The 13,736-nt window shown below is 35.2% G+C and overlaps 2 protein-coding genes across 2 annotated transcripts; both read left to right on the plus strand.

Annotated features, from left to right (window-relative positions):
- The first annotated feature begins 1,219 nt into the window (after positions 1-1,219).
- LOC149172550 (small ribosomal subunit protein uS17z-like) lies at positions 1,220-4,499 on the plus strand. Its single transcript, XM_089426363.1, has 6 exons — positions 1,220-1,228; positions 1,546-1,586; positions 1,668-1,768; positions 3,900-4,044; positions 4,134-4,223; positions 4,317-4,499. Exons 1-6 carry the CDS (start codon positions 1,220-1,222, stop codon positions 4,375-4,377), a joined length of 447 nt encoding a protein of 148 aa, XP_089282489.1. The 3' UTR covers positions 4,378-4,499.
- On the plus strand, positions 4,413-10,509 carry LOC149172551 (small ribosomal subunit protein uS17z-like). The gene is made up of 5 exons (XM_089426364.1): positions 4,413-4,536; positions 4,638-4,684; positions 7,701-7,791; positions 9,922-10,066; positions 10,339-10,509. Exons 1-5 carry the CDS (start codon positions 4,413-4,415, stop codon positions 10,430-10,432), a joined length of 501 nt encoding a protein of 166 aa, XP_089282490.1. The 3' UTR covers positions 10,433-10,509.
- The last annotated feature ends 3,227 nt before the right edge of the window (positions 10,510-13,736 follow it).

Below are 13,736 nucleotides of genomic sequence, written 5' to 3' on the forward strand. Positions count from 1 at the left end.
AAGAATTCGGCCTTCCTAAGGCACAAATTCCATCATCCCTAAGGCTGTGTTTAAGGACAAGACAGAGGCTATTTGAGGACGAGACAGAAGCTGGTTAAGAACGACGCTAAGGCTGTTTCTGAGGAGAATTTTGAAGCTGAATTTGTAAGACATAGCCTGTTGAAAATGAGCTCCAAGTTGTTGATCATGCTCAATTTTTGCTAACGTTTAAGGCCTAATTAGGGCTGCAGTAGCAAGCCATTAAATCACTGTCAAAGCGACCTGATTAGGGTGAGTCTCAGTGAAGAAAGATCGGTCCTGTCACAGAAGCAAGATCTAGGGCTCCTTTGGCTGCATAAAGAATGTCTTGTTAAGGCACAGAAGAAGGTCTAATCAGGAAGCCTCTTGAAGCATTTGTAAGGGTTAATTTGGGCCTGTTTGAAGGAACAAGATAAATTGCATGGTACAACAGTTCAGGGTCGGATTAGAGGTTTGACAAGAATTCGGCCTTCCTAAGGCACAAATTCCATCATCCCTAAGGCTGTGTTAAGGACAAGACAGAGGCTATTTGAGGACGAGACAGAAGCTGGTTAAGAACGACGCTAAGGTACGATGGCTTGTTGATATGAGTATGTGTAGATGAATAAGAGTTCTTACATAGGCTACTATTAGATCAGACTGCAAAGGTTTACTTGGTGTTGCATATAGCATTGTGGTGGATATGCTACTGTATGTGCTCAGTGTTGTGGTTAGAGATTATCTCCTGAGGTTATGTTTCGGAGAAATCTGAAGGTTCAATGTTCCTAAGATTTGTATATAGTAGAGGGCATTTAATGGTACCATGCATAGCTGTGTGTATGTATTGCAGAGTTTTAATTGAGTACCTAAAGTGCCGAGTACGCTACTGGATTGTTGAGCTAGGGCTTGGGCTTCATAAGGTGATTTTGACTCTCGCTGGCAGCCCTTGTTACTCAACAATAGTAGATTCAACAACCATACGAATTTTAGAGTAAAGTGTTGTAGAATATAATGAGTATGTTCCAACAACTTCTCACCACTCAATAGTAAGAACTCTAAGATACCTCGCAACACCAACTACAACCTTAATCCAATATATCCATAAGTATCCCAATCGCCCAACAACCTTTAATATTTGACATAAATAGTTTCATCTATAAATTTGATGAAGCCTTTAATGGGGACATAAATAGGTTCATCTGAAAATTTTATGAAAAATCTCATGGGAACTGTATGCATGTGATGCAAGTGAGCTAATGTATCTAACCCCTGCATCACCAAGTTATATGTAATATTGGGATAGGCTCTCCGATCATCCATTCTATTATTCTATCGCTATGCTCAAATATTGGTAGATGGGTTTATTTATAAAAAAACAGTTAACCATAACAATCCCTTTTAATAGAAGCCAAACGCCTTTTTGCAATATTATATGCCACTCTGAAGCTTGTATTTGTGGGTGAACAGTGAAAACGTTGTTGTTAGTATTGTCATTGTTATCAACTAACGGGACATCTCTGATACAAATTCCTTGTATTGTTTTCATAGACTGAGAGAGCTTTTCTAAAGCAACCAAAAGTCTTTCTCAGGTAATCATATTGCAGTATTATTTTTCATGTTTAGAATTTTTGATTTGCTTCTCTTTTGATCCTTAATTTATATTGTTGCAGTTCTGAGAAGTCTAGGAAGGGGAAACGTCCTGGAAAAGTTGGCAACAGGTTTGGGAAGAATGTGGGTCTTGGCTTCAAGACCCCCAAAGAAGCTATTCAAGGTATGGTGATTAAATTCTGGGCAGATTTGATTATTGCGATATATTTTGTTTGTATATATTATTGTGCATTTAATTGTTGTTTCTATTAAATTATCCATTTGAATGCCAAAATGCTTCCTTGTAGCAAGGTTGCACGAGTAAGAAGACACACCAGGTATAGAAATGGTGTAGTTGTTATGAATTCCCAAAATATTGTTTGTTAGTATGGGGGTATGGTTGAATGAACTCATAATGGTTGAGATCATATCTGCTCTACTAACAACATATATTGGGAACTCGATGGGACAAGAATACTTGATTGTGGCAACAAACATCTTGTGACTATCTTAGTGCTACCCATTACTTGGAGACATCTTAGTTTCCTATGTGGGCATTGACCATCTTGGTGTTTCTCCCGAGAAGACTGAAGCTGCATGCCACATGCATGCAAGGAAATTACCATGATTCCACCCATAAGACTGGAAATTATCACCGTCTGGAAAGCAGGGATCCTGGTGCCATTTGAAATGTCTTTGTGCTTGCCAATTTAAATGTAACTTACTTGATCCATGTGTATTGGACTGTGGAGGAAATTCTAACACTACCTTTTAGTTGTTTCCCATAAATACATTTGAGGTTGAAATACATTTTAAGTCTTCATATTTAAGACTGAAAATTGACTCCATCATGATAAAAACACAATTAAACCTGTAAACAAAAGCCCTTTATAATTTAGTATAGACTGGAACAGACTTCTTATGCCCAATACGTGCATCAATCACTTACCAGGCTTACACTATGCTGTAGATCTTCAACTATCAATCCATATGAATTAATTGAATGCAGAATCACATTTTTTTCTTATTGTTTACCAGAATATATAGTGTCTGTGAAGTCAGGGAAGTAGCTGCTGTGATTCAAAAATAGCTATATGATGAATCATCCAAATTGATACAATAAAAAGCCTTTTTGTAGGATGTTTTGAATTCTTTGAACACACGTTCTGTAGGTCTCTGTAGCTGAAGAGCCCCTGTTTAGTAAGAACGTTAGTGGTAAAAGTAGCATGCCAGGTATGGAAGTGCTTTTTGAGTACCAAATTCTAATAGCATAAGTAATGATGCAACAATCTTGTCTAAAGCTTTTACAATATATCTTGTGTTCTAGGACACCTTTTGAGCATTTTCAAAGAAGATAGGAACTCTCTTCATCATAGGTTTTCCAACAAAACCAACTTGCAACAGTTTTATCTCTTGCGTTTACAATATATCTTGTGTTCTAAGACACCTTTTCAGCATTTTCAAAGAAAGTAGGAACTTCCTCCATCATAGGTTTGCCAACATAACCAACTTCTACTATCTGGTAAATCAGTGCCATGGAAATTAATTAAATTCACTACCAGCAGGGAACTTAGCAAGAAATCATCAACTGCAAAGATAACCCCATGCTTGCCCTGTATCAACTGTGGCCAACAAACGATCATTCAAGATGCAGGAAAATCATTTGCGGAGTTACTGTCATAAAAATAATACGGACTCGGTTTTCACTTTTAATTATTTCTTTACAGAGAAAGATGGTATTCTTTACAGACTCGATTTTCTCTTTTAATTATTTCTTTACAGAGAAAGGTGGTATTCTTTACAGACTTCGTTTTGCATATCCGATCTTACCTGAAAGATTCAAAGCTTTGGAACTAATTTCAAGAAGCTATGATACTCGATGCTGAGAGGCAGTTGAATGATCATTGCCCTACTGTTTTTATTTTTAATATTATCTATATGCACTCATTAATTTTTTTCTTTTTCCTTCATCGTTAACATATGATAATAAAAGCAGAATTAAGAATCTTAAGAATAATCAAGATGTCATTCTTATGATTAGTTTTCTTTTTTTCTTGATTCTGATACATGAGCTAGAAGTTGTGCAATCATCTTGGTTTTATTTATTTATTTATTATTTTATTTTTATCTATAATTTTTATTTTGGTCTTTCGGTTTCCACTAATTTGTGCAAATATTTTCTGATTGGAGCATATTATTTTATATTGCTGCAGTCTTTCTCAACTAGATTGTCAATACACGTATTTGTTCGTTATATGTTTTGGGGTCTTTCTCCACTGGATTGTGTGAACTAGGTTTTCTTGGTTTTTATGTAGGGACCTACATCGACAAGAAGTGCCCATTCACTGGTGCTGTTTCAATAAGAGGTCGTATATTAGCTGGAACATGTTACAGTGCTAAAATGACACGGGCAATTATCATCGGCAGGGACTATCTCCATTTTGTCAAGAAATATCAGAGGTAACTAGAGGACATTATAGTGAATTGCAATTATATTTGTATACAGTTCCATTTAAGTAGTAATTTTTGAATGTCTGCATACTTAACAGATATGAAAAGAGACATTCGAACATACCAGCCCATATTTCACCCTGTTTCCGTGTCAAAGAAGGGGATCATGTTATCATTGGGCAATGCAGGTAAATCTATTTATGGGAATATCCACTTAAACCTGTGACTCTTTTTTGTGTTTTTATTGGTTGTTAACATTTTATATGATTTGCTTGTATCAGGCCCTTGTCCAAGACTGTAAGGTTTAATGTTCTGAAGGTGATTCCTGGACTCGAGCTCTGAACCTCCGCCTCATGCGCAAAAAAAAGACCATCACGATGATGAAGCAGAAGAAATCCTCCCTCATAATGCTGGCGAGAAAAATGAAATCGGCATCTTTCCATCGAAAATGTTGTAACTTCTCAGGTAGAAGCGGGAGCGGCCGAGGCCTTGAAATGCGAAGTTAGAAGTCTTGAATTCCTGCAGCCATGGCAGAATAGGTATTCCAGCTCTATTCCTTCAAGGCTTTTTATGGTTTGTTTTATGTATTTTGGATTTTTTAGGGTTTCCACGGAAGAACAAGCGAGTTTCTGGAGTAGAGAAGATTTTGGTTTATTGAGCTCTTTCAGATTCATGTCGTTTTATGGTAGCTATTGTTTTTCTTACATTTGTTTGGCCCACAATATCCAGTTTTTATTAAGGAAACCCTTCTTTTTCATCCTGTCTCTCTTCCTATGAAAAACGTGGGATTGGGGTTTAAGCTATTTGCAGCGGTCTTGTTTTGTATGACTCTAGCGCTGATCAAGGTGACATACATTGCAATTACCAGTTATTTCGCATTGAACTGCTGTCTGCCCTATTTAGAAAGTGAGAAGGTTGTGTTGTTTGTGGACAACATTCTGCATAGTCCCTCGTTCTGGCTATATGCAATGAGGGGATCCAAGGCTTTAGTCGTTGGGGCATTCACTACCTGCTGAGATTCGCTTGAAATAGGGCTAATGTAGGGATTTGTTTCGTTGGCAAAGTTTTTTATGGTGTTTGTTTTTGTGTGGAATGGTTCAATGCATTGATTAATGGCCCAGATTTGATAAGTGTTTACTGGTTACACCCTCAGTAATATGGGGTGTAGAATGGCCAAAAGCTATTTTTGGTCCCTTGTTAGTTTGGCTTGTAAGATTCGCGTTAGACTATTTGGTCCTTATTTGGAAACTTTTGGAAATAACATAAATTCGTAGACAAAGTTTCCATGATGCCAACTTTATTACGATCTTGTTAATAATAAAAACAAGATATTCCAATGTGTTGGTGCCTTGCGCTGGTCTTTTTTTCTCCAGTTGTCTTACGAACGGCCAGCTCAGGATTTGCCCAAGACTTTTAATTTTTTTAAACAATGGGGATTTGAGTTTAGACTTTAGTACTTTAATCAAACGGGGTTCTTGATTTTGTCATGGTTCTTTTGCGTGTTTGGAGTTGCAAGCTCATGTTAAAGCTATTGATCTCAATGCAGGGTATGGGTATATACCGTGCAACAACAAGTTCTGAGGCTAATCTTGGCCTAGTCTGAGGCCTACTGAGGCACTGTTTTGGCCCCCTTCCTGAGGCCATTTTCTGAGGTCCGAAGTGAAATCCAAACCCTATCCTGAGGCACGCTCTGAGGACTCTCTCGCAGCATTTTCTGAGACAGATTTGATCTTTCTGTGACAAGAATTCGACCTTCCTAAGGGACAAATTCCATCATCCCTAAGGTTGTGTTAAGGACAAGACAGAGGCTATTTGAGGACGAGACAGAAGTTGGTTAAGAGTGACGCTAAGGCTGTTTCTGAGGAGAATTTTGAAGTTGAATTTGTAAGACATAGCCTGTTGAGAACGAGCTCCAAGTTGTTGATCGTGATCAATTTTTGCTAACGTTTAAGGCCTAATTAGGGCTGCAGTAGCAAGCCATTAAATCACTGTCAAAGTGACCTGATTAGGACGAGTCTCAGTGAAGCAAGATCGGTCATGTCACAGAAGCAAGATCTAGGGCTGCTTTGGCTACATAAAGAATGTCTTGTTAAGGCACAGAAGAAGGTCTAATCAGGAAGCCTCTTGAAGCATTTGTAAGGGTTAATTTGGGCCTGTTTGAAGGAACAAGATAAATTTCATGGTACAACAGTTTAGGGTCGGATTAGAGGTTTGATAAATATCAGCAAGAAGACTATTTTAAGTGTCAATCTTGAGGAAGGGCAAAAGTCAGTAGCTTTTTTGTATAGGAAAGTAATCAAATTCTGATCAATGTCAAGGCTAAGTCTTGCTGATTGTTGTCTACTCATGAATTCCTAAAATATGTCCAAAATTGCAAGAAGGAATGAAGTACAAAATTGTTGAGATGACAGGACTGCTAAAAGTATATGAGACTCCTTGACGTGCATGGTGTATCTCCTAGTTGTTGATGTCATGCGATATGGTCATGAAAAGATAGCGGAGCCAGTACATGGTGATTGTCTGATATGCACCCAGAACGTGTGTGGTCTTGATTGACTGCTAAAGTACGATGGCTTGTTGATATGAGTATGTTTAGATGAATAAGAGTTCTTACATAGGCTACTATTAGATCAGACTGCAAAGGTTTACTTGGTGTTGCATATATCATTGTGGTGGATATGCTACTGTATGTGCTCAGTGTTGTGGTTAGAGATTATCTCCTGAGGTTATGTTTCGGAGAAATCTGAAGGTTCAATGTTCCTAAGATTTGTATATAGTAGAGGGCATTTAATGGTACCATGCATAGCTGTGTGTATGTATTGCAGAGTTTTAATTGAGTACCTAAAGTGCCGAGTACGCTACTGGATTGTTGAGCTAGGGCTTGGGCTTCATAAGGTGATTTCGTCTCTCATTGGCAGCCCTTGTTACTCAACAATAGTAGATTCAACAACCATACAAATTTTAGAGTAAAGTGTTGTAGAATATAATGAGTATGTTCCAACAACTTCTCACCACTCAATAGTAAGAACTCTAAGATACCCTGCAACACCAACTACAACCTTAATCCAATATATCCATAACTATCCCCATCGCCCAACAACCTTTATTATTGGACATAAATAGTTTCATCTATAAATTTGATGAAGCCTTTAATGGGGACATAAATAGGTTCATCTGAAAATTTTATGAAAAATCTCATGGGAACTGTATGCATGTGATGCAAGTGAGCTAATGTATCTAACCCCTGCAACACCAAGTTATATGTAATATTGGGATAGGCTATCCGATCATCCATTCTATTATTCTATCGCTATGCTCAAATATTGGTAGATGGGTTTATTTATAAAAAAAGCAGTTAACCATAACAAGCCCTTTTAATAGAAGTCAAAAGCCTTTTTGCAATATTCTATGCCACTCTGAAGCTTGCATTTGTGGGTGAACAGTGAAAACATTGTTGTTAGTATTGTCATTGTTATCAACTAATGGGACATCTCTGATACAAATTCCTTGTATTGTTTTCATAGACTGAGAGAGCTTTTCTAAAGCAACCAAAAATCTTTCTCAGGTAATCATATTGCAGTATTATTTGATTTTATTTCATGTTTAGAATCTTTTGATTTGCTTCTCTTTTGATCCTTAATTTATATTGTTGCAATTCTGAGAAGTCTGGGAAGGGGAAACGTCCTGGAAAAGGTGGCAATAGGTTTGGGAAGAATGTGGGTCTTGGCTTCAAGTCCCCCAAAGAAGCTATTCAAGGTATGGTGATTAAATTCTGGGCAGATTTGATTATTCCGATATATTTTTTTTGTATATATTATTGTGCATTTAATTGTTGTTTCTATTAAATTATCCATTTGAATGCCAAAATGCTTCCTTGTAGCAAGGTTGCACGAGTAAGAAGACACACCAGGTATAGAAATGGTGTAGTTGTTATGAATTCCCAAAATATTGTTTGTTAGTATGGGGGTATGGTTGAATGAACTCATAATGGTTGAGATCATATCTGCTCTACTAACAACATATATTGGGAACTCGATGGGACAAGAATGCTTGATTGTGGCAACGAACATCTTGTGACTATCTTAGTGCTACCCATTACTTGGAGACATTTTAGTTTCCTATGTGGGCATTGACCATCTTGGTGTTTCTCCCGAGAAGACTGAAGCTCCATGCCACCTTCATGCAAGGAAATTACCATGATTCCACCCATAAGACTGAAAATTATCATCGTCTAGAAAGGAGGGATCCTGGTGCCATTTGAAATGTCTTTGTGCTTGCCAATTTAAATGTAACTTACTTGATCCATGTGTATTGGACTGTGGAGGAAATTCTAACACTGCCTTTTAGTTGCTTCCCATAAATACATTTGAGGTTGAAATACATTTTAAGTCTTCATATTTAAGACTGAAAATTGACTCCATCATGATAAAAACACAATTAAACCTATCAACAAAAGCCCTTTATAATTTAGTATAGACTGGAACAGATTTCTTATGCCCAATACGTGCATCAATCACTTACTGGGCTCACACTATGTTGTAGATCTTCAACTATCAATCCATATGAATTAATTGAATGTAGAATCACATTTTTTTCTTATTTTTTACTAGAATATATAGTGTCTGTGAAGTCAGGGAAGTAGCTGCTGTGATTCAAAAATAGTTATATGATGAATCATCCAAATTGATACAATAAAAAGCCTTTTTGTAGGATGTTTTGAATTCTTTGAACACACGTTCTGTAGGTCTCTGTAGCTGAAGAGCCCCTGTTTAGTAAGAACGTTAGTGGTAAAAGTAGCATGCCAGGTATGGAAGTTCTTTTTGAGTACCAAATTCTAATAGCATAAGTAATGATGCAACAGTCTTGTCTAAAGCTTTTACAATATATCTTGTGTTCTAAGACACCTTTTGAGCATTTTCAAAGAAGATAGGAACTCTCTTCATCATAGGTTTTCCAACAAAACCAACTTGCAACAGTTTTATCTCTTGCGTTTACAATATATCTTGTGTTCTAAGGCACCTTTTGAGCATTTTCAAAGAAAGTAGGAACTCCCTCCATCATAGGTTTGCCAATAGAACCAACTTCTACTATCTGGTCAATCAGTGCCAAGGCAATTAATTAAATTCACTACTAGTAGGGAACTTAGCAAGAAATCATCAACTGCAAAGATAACCCCATGCTTGCCTTGTACAACTGTGGCCAACAAACAATCATTCCAGATGCAGGAAAACCATCTACGGGGTTACTGTCATAAAAATAATAGGGACTCGGTTTTCACTTTTAATTATTTCTTTACAGAGAAAGATGGTATTCTTTAAAGACTCGATTTTCGCTTTTAATTATTTCTTTACAGAGAAAGATGGTATTCTTTACAGACTCCGTTTTGCATATCCGATCTTACCTGAAAGATTCAAAGCTTTGGAACTAATTTCAAGAAGCTATGATACTCGGTGCTGAGAGGCAGTTGAATGATCATTGCCCTACTGTTTTTATTTTTAATATTATCTATATGCACTGATTAATTTTTTTCTTTTTCCTTCATCGTTAACATATGATAATAAAAGCAAAATTAAGAATCTTAAGAATAATCAAGATGTCATTCTTATGATTAGTTTTCGTTTTTTCTTGATTCTGATACATGAACTAGAAGTTGTGCAATCATCTTGGTTTTATTTATTTATTTATTATTTTATTTTTATCTATAATTTTTATTTTGGTCTTTCGGTTTCCACTGATTCGTGCAAATATTTTCTGATTGGTGCATATTATTTTATATTGCTGCAGTCTTTCTCAACTAGATTTTCAATACACGTATTTGTCCGTTATATGTTTTTGGGTCTTTCTCCACTTGATTGTGTGAACTAGGTTTTCTTGGTTTTTATGTAGGGACCTACATCGACAAGAAGTGCCCATTCACTGGTACTGTTTCAATAAGAGGTCGTATATTAGCTGGAACATGTTACAGTGCTAAAATGACACGGACAATTATTGTCCGTAGGGACTATCTCCATTTTGTCAAGAAATATCAGAGGTAACTAGAGAACATTATAGTGAATTGCAATTATATTTGTATACAGTTCCATTTAAGTAGTAATTTTTGAATGTCTTCATACTTAACAGATATCAAACGAGACATTCGAACATACTAGCCCATATTTCACCTTGTTTCTGTGTCAAAGAAGGGGATCATGTTATCATTGGGCAATGCAGGTAAATCTATTTATGGGAATATCCACTAAAACCTGTGATTCTTTTTTGTGTTTTTATTGGTTGTTAACATTTTATATGATTTGCTTGTATCAGGCCCTTGTCCAAGACTGTAAGGTTTAATGTTCTAAAGGTGATTCCTACGGGTTCTAGCAGTGGTTCTGCAAAGAAATCCTTCACTGCAATATGAATCCTTTTTTTTTTCTTCCATTAAGTGTGATAGAGTGGGCTTCTACAGAGTTGAGGGTTACTTACTATTTTATCATTTGGTCAAAATTAATTTTGTTATTTTAATCCTTCTTTTGGTTACTGTGTTGCATTTTGAAAAAGATGTACGGCGTATGTTTACTCTTTGGTGGTTGAAAGTCCACCGTTCTTGGATACTTTTGTTTTGGTTTTAGCATCCAGTAAACCTTTGAAGGCATATTCTTCGAATATATATATTTTCCAATAGCCAAATATGACGATGTCATATTTATTTTATTATATATGGCAAGGAGTTTCGCTTTTAATTATTTCTTTAGGAGGTGACATTCGTGTGCTTTAAGCTGTTGACGAGTGCAAGATTGTCGAATGAGTATTGGATGAAATACCGGATCACTGAGCTTCCTGAGTACTGGGATGCTGAACTAGCTGAGTACCAAAATACTAAATTGATAGAGTATCGAAATGCTAAACGAATCTGGAAGAGTAGAAAATCCAGAGATCTATGAGAACCAATCAGAGAAATTAGAGTAAAAGATCAAATAATGATATTTTTACTATAAGAAAACATAGAAATTGCATTTTGAATAAGTTATTGTAGCATATTCCGCTAATCAATGCCAATGGCATGTCTGTGTTTATTTCAAAATGATTTTATGTATCTAACATCATCTACAATATAATCTGAAAGATAACCCATCGATCATAACAAACCATTGAGAGATAACCCATCGATGATAACAAACCATAGCAGCTAGATTCTTTGAATGTCTTAAAAAAAACCAATGGATGCAACTTTGCAAGAGAAAAATGGCATTGCCAATATAAATCATAGCAGAGATCTTCATTCATATATATATATATATAATGAGTATGTACTATAGAGATTTATTTATCTCAATGATAACTTGAGATTCTTCCAGTTATGACAAAAGAGTAAAATATTTAAAATAGAACATGGACTATAGAAATTTATCTAAATGATAACTTGAGATTCTTGAGATTCTTATCCCATGCTGCATACGATTTCAGTGTATGTAAATGAAAAATTAATATATCAATTTAATCTTAATTTTGATGGATTTGATTACCTATTCTTCCCCACTTTATGCCTTACGGTGTTTCCTTTGCAACATAAGGTGCAAATGCTAGTTATGAATAAATAAACTGTATTTTTCCATGTGTTTGAGAATATCCTGTGAACTAGAAATGTAAGAATTCACGAAAAGATTCATAGGCTTGAAAATTAACTTGAAAATGGGAGGGAGTTTCACAACTCCCTCCTCGCCCACCCCCGCAGCCCAACAGGCCCAGCGATGGCAGGGGTCGATTCCCGGGATCAACTCCTGCTACCTGTGGGCCTGTTGGGCCATGAGGTTGGGCGGGAGTGAAGCTCCCTCCCATTTTCAAGCTAATTTTTTTCAAGTTCGGTTGATTCATATTCAACTGAACTTGATCCATTTATTTTACCAATATTGTTATTACGTAATGCATATATAAATGCTAGTATGGATCAAAACAAAATAACTTATCATCATAAACACTTATGTGATACTTTTGGTGATTTTATATATATATATATATATAGAGAGAGAGAGAGAGAGAGAGAGAGAGAGAGAGAGAGAGAGAGAGAGAGCTAATTATTTGATTTATTCATTTATTTTCTACATACCATCCATGTTAAATTTAGAATGTTCTAAACATTTTAATATCACTTAATATTTTTAAGGTAAGACATGATTTATGGTTACTTGCATCTGACCGAGCTTCCATTATTCAAAATATTTTGCAAATATATAAATAAACTATGGCGTGTTATGCCTCATTTCATCTTTTCCTCAGTCATGAATTGAAACTCACTTCAATTTATACTTTTGTTTCAGATTTTCCTCGGTCATGGATTGAATTCATTTTAATTTATACTTTTGTTCTAGTATCCTTTCATCTTCAAATGTTTTATGCTTTTTACTTGCTTGTTTTAACATGGGAGCTTGAAACATCAGAGCCATTCATTTTCAATTTTTCATTTTGTATTAATAAAAACTCGTTTTATTTTATATTTTTCCTTCTTTATTCTACGTCAATTCTACACCTAGTGAGATTATAACATAGTGCACCATTGACACTATTTTCACGACTATTGCAAGACAGATTGCATCATTTACATTGTTGGAAGACAGAACACTAATGTTGGCTTTCATGTTCGTGCAAGTCATTAATCAAAATAATGAAATGAATATCCCCTTACATAAACTACACCAGAGAGAGGTTTTGTGAATAAATTGAAAAATAAAACATATATTGCAATACTGAACATTATGAATAGAACTTGATTAGAGGCATTAGTTTCACACGAACGTTCACAGTAATTTTTTAATTTCATTTTCTCCAATCCTTATAGTGAAGATAAACGATAATGATAGTAAATTTCTGATGGTATTTTCATAAATTAATATTTCAAACATGGTTTAAACACTTAATTAATTAAGATATTATTTTTTGGAAAAAGGACTTATTTTTCATTATATAAATCTTTCATAGCGGGTTCACCAGGTCCCATGTGCACCTGAAACGTGTTACAGTGTATAATCATATATTATATTTTCGTATGTTCTTTCTGTCCAACAACCTACGTAAACTATATCATCTATACAAGCTATTCGTCAAACGTTTCCACATACAAAAACCTTATATCAAAAATATATAAATGGAATATTTGGTGACAACCACCAAATTTAGAATCATCAATATCATTTCCAAAAATCAAAATCATATACCAAAAAGAAATAAACAAAAAAAAAGTGATCGATTAGATGTACTAAGAAAAATTAATGCCTCTAGTGTTTATCAAAGAATCTTGGAGAAATGATGCAAAACAAAACTTTCTTTCATCTGTGTAAATTCTCTTTGGCACACTTCCACACTATTACATAGGGGTTTAAGACAATATTTAAGATAATTTTTTAGTAAAGTATCTTCACTTTATAAAAAAAGGAACTTGCAAATTGTCTTAAATATTATAAGAGTGTCTCAAATTATTGTCTTCAAAAATTGTCTTTATAAAGACAATATAAAATACAAGTATTATTATCTCTTAAGAGACAATTCATTTTTGTCTCTCAAGAGACTATAGCTATGATTAAAGACATATTGTCCCTATAGAAACAATATGTATTTAATCCCAGTTATTGTCTCTCTAGAGACAATAAAAAATTCTCTTTAAAAAAAATACAAAATTTGAATCTCTTTGTTTCTTCAATTACTAATTCATGTTAGGGCACAATAGAATC

The sequence above is a fragment of the Pinus tabuliformis genome, chromosome 4_2 (genome assembly GCF_031772625.1).
Source record: "Pinus tabuliformis cultivar Carrire ecotype Pingquan chromosome 4_2, CPIR1, whole genome shotgun sequence".
Taxonomy (NCBI): Eukaryota; Viridiplantae; Streptophyta; class Pinopsida; order Pinales; family Pinaceae; genus Pinus; species Pinus tabuliformis.

Coding starts and splice junctions, on each gene's coding strand:
- LOC149172550 (XM_089426363.1), top strand. Junction 1,587..1,667: donor CAACCAAAAGTCTTTCTCAG/GTAATCATATTG, acceptor ATATTGTTGCAG/TTCTGAGAAGTCTAGGAAGG. Junction 4,045..4,133: donor TTTGTCAAGAAATATCAGAG/GTAACTAGAGGA, acceptor CATACTTAACAG/ATATGAAAAGAGACATTCGA.
- LOC149172551 (XM_089426364.1), top strand. CDS start 4,413: ATGATGAAGCAGAAGAAATCCTCCCTCATAATGCTGGCGAGAAAAATG. Junction 4,537..4,637: donor CCGAGGCCTTGAAATGCGAA/GTTAGAAGTCTT, acceptor TGGATTTTTTAG/GGTTTCCACGGAAGAACAAG. Junction 7,792..9,921: donor CCCCAAAGAAGCTATTCAAG/GTATGGTGATTA, acceptor GTTTTTATGTAG/GGACCTACATCGACAAGAAG.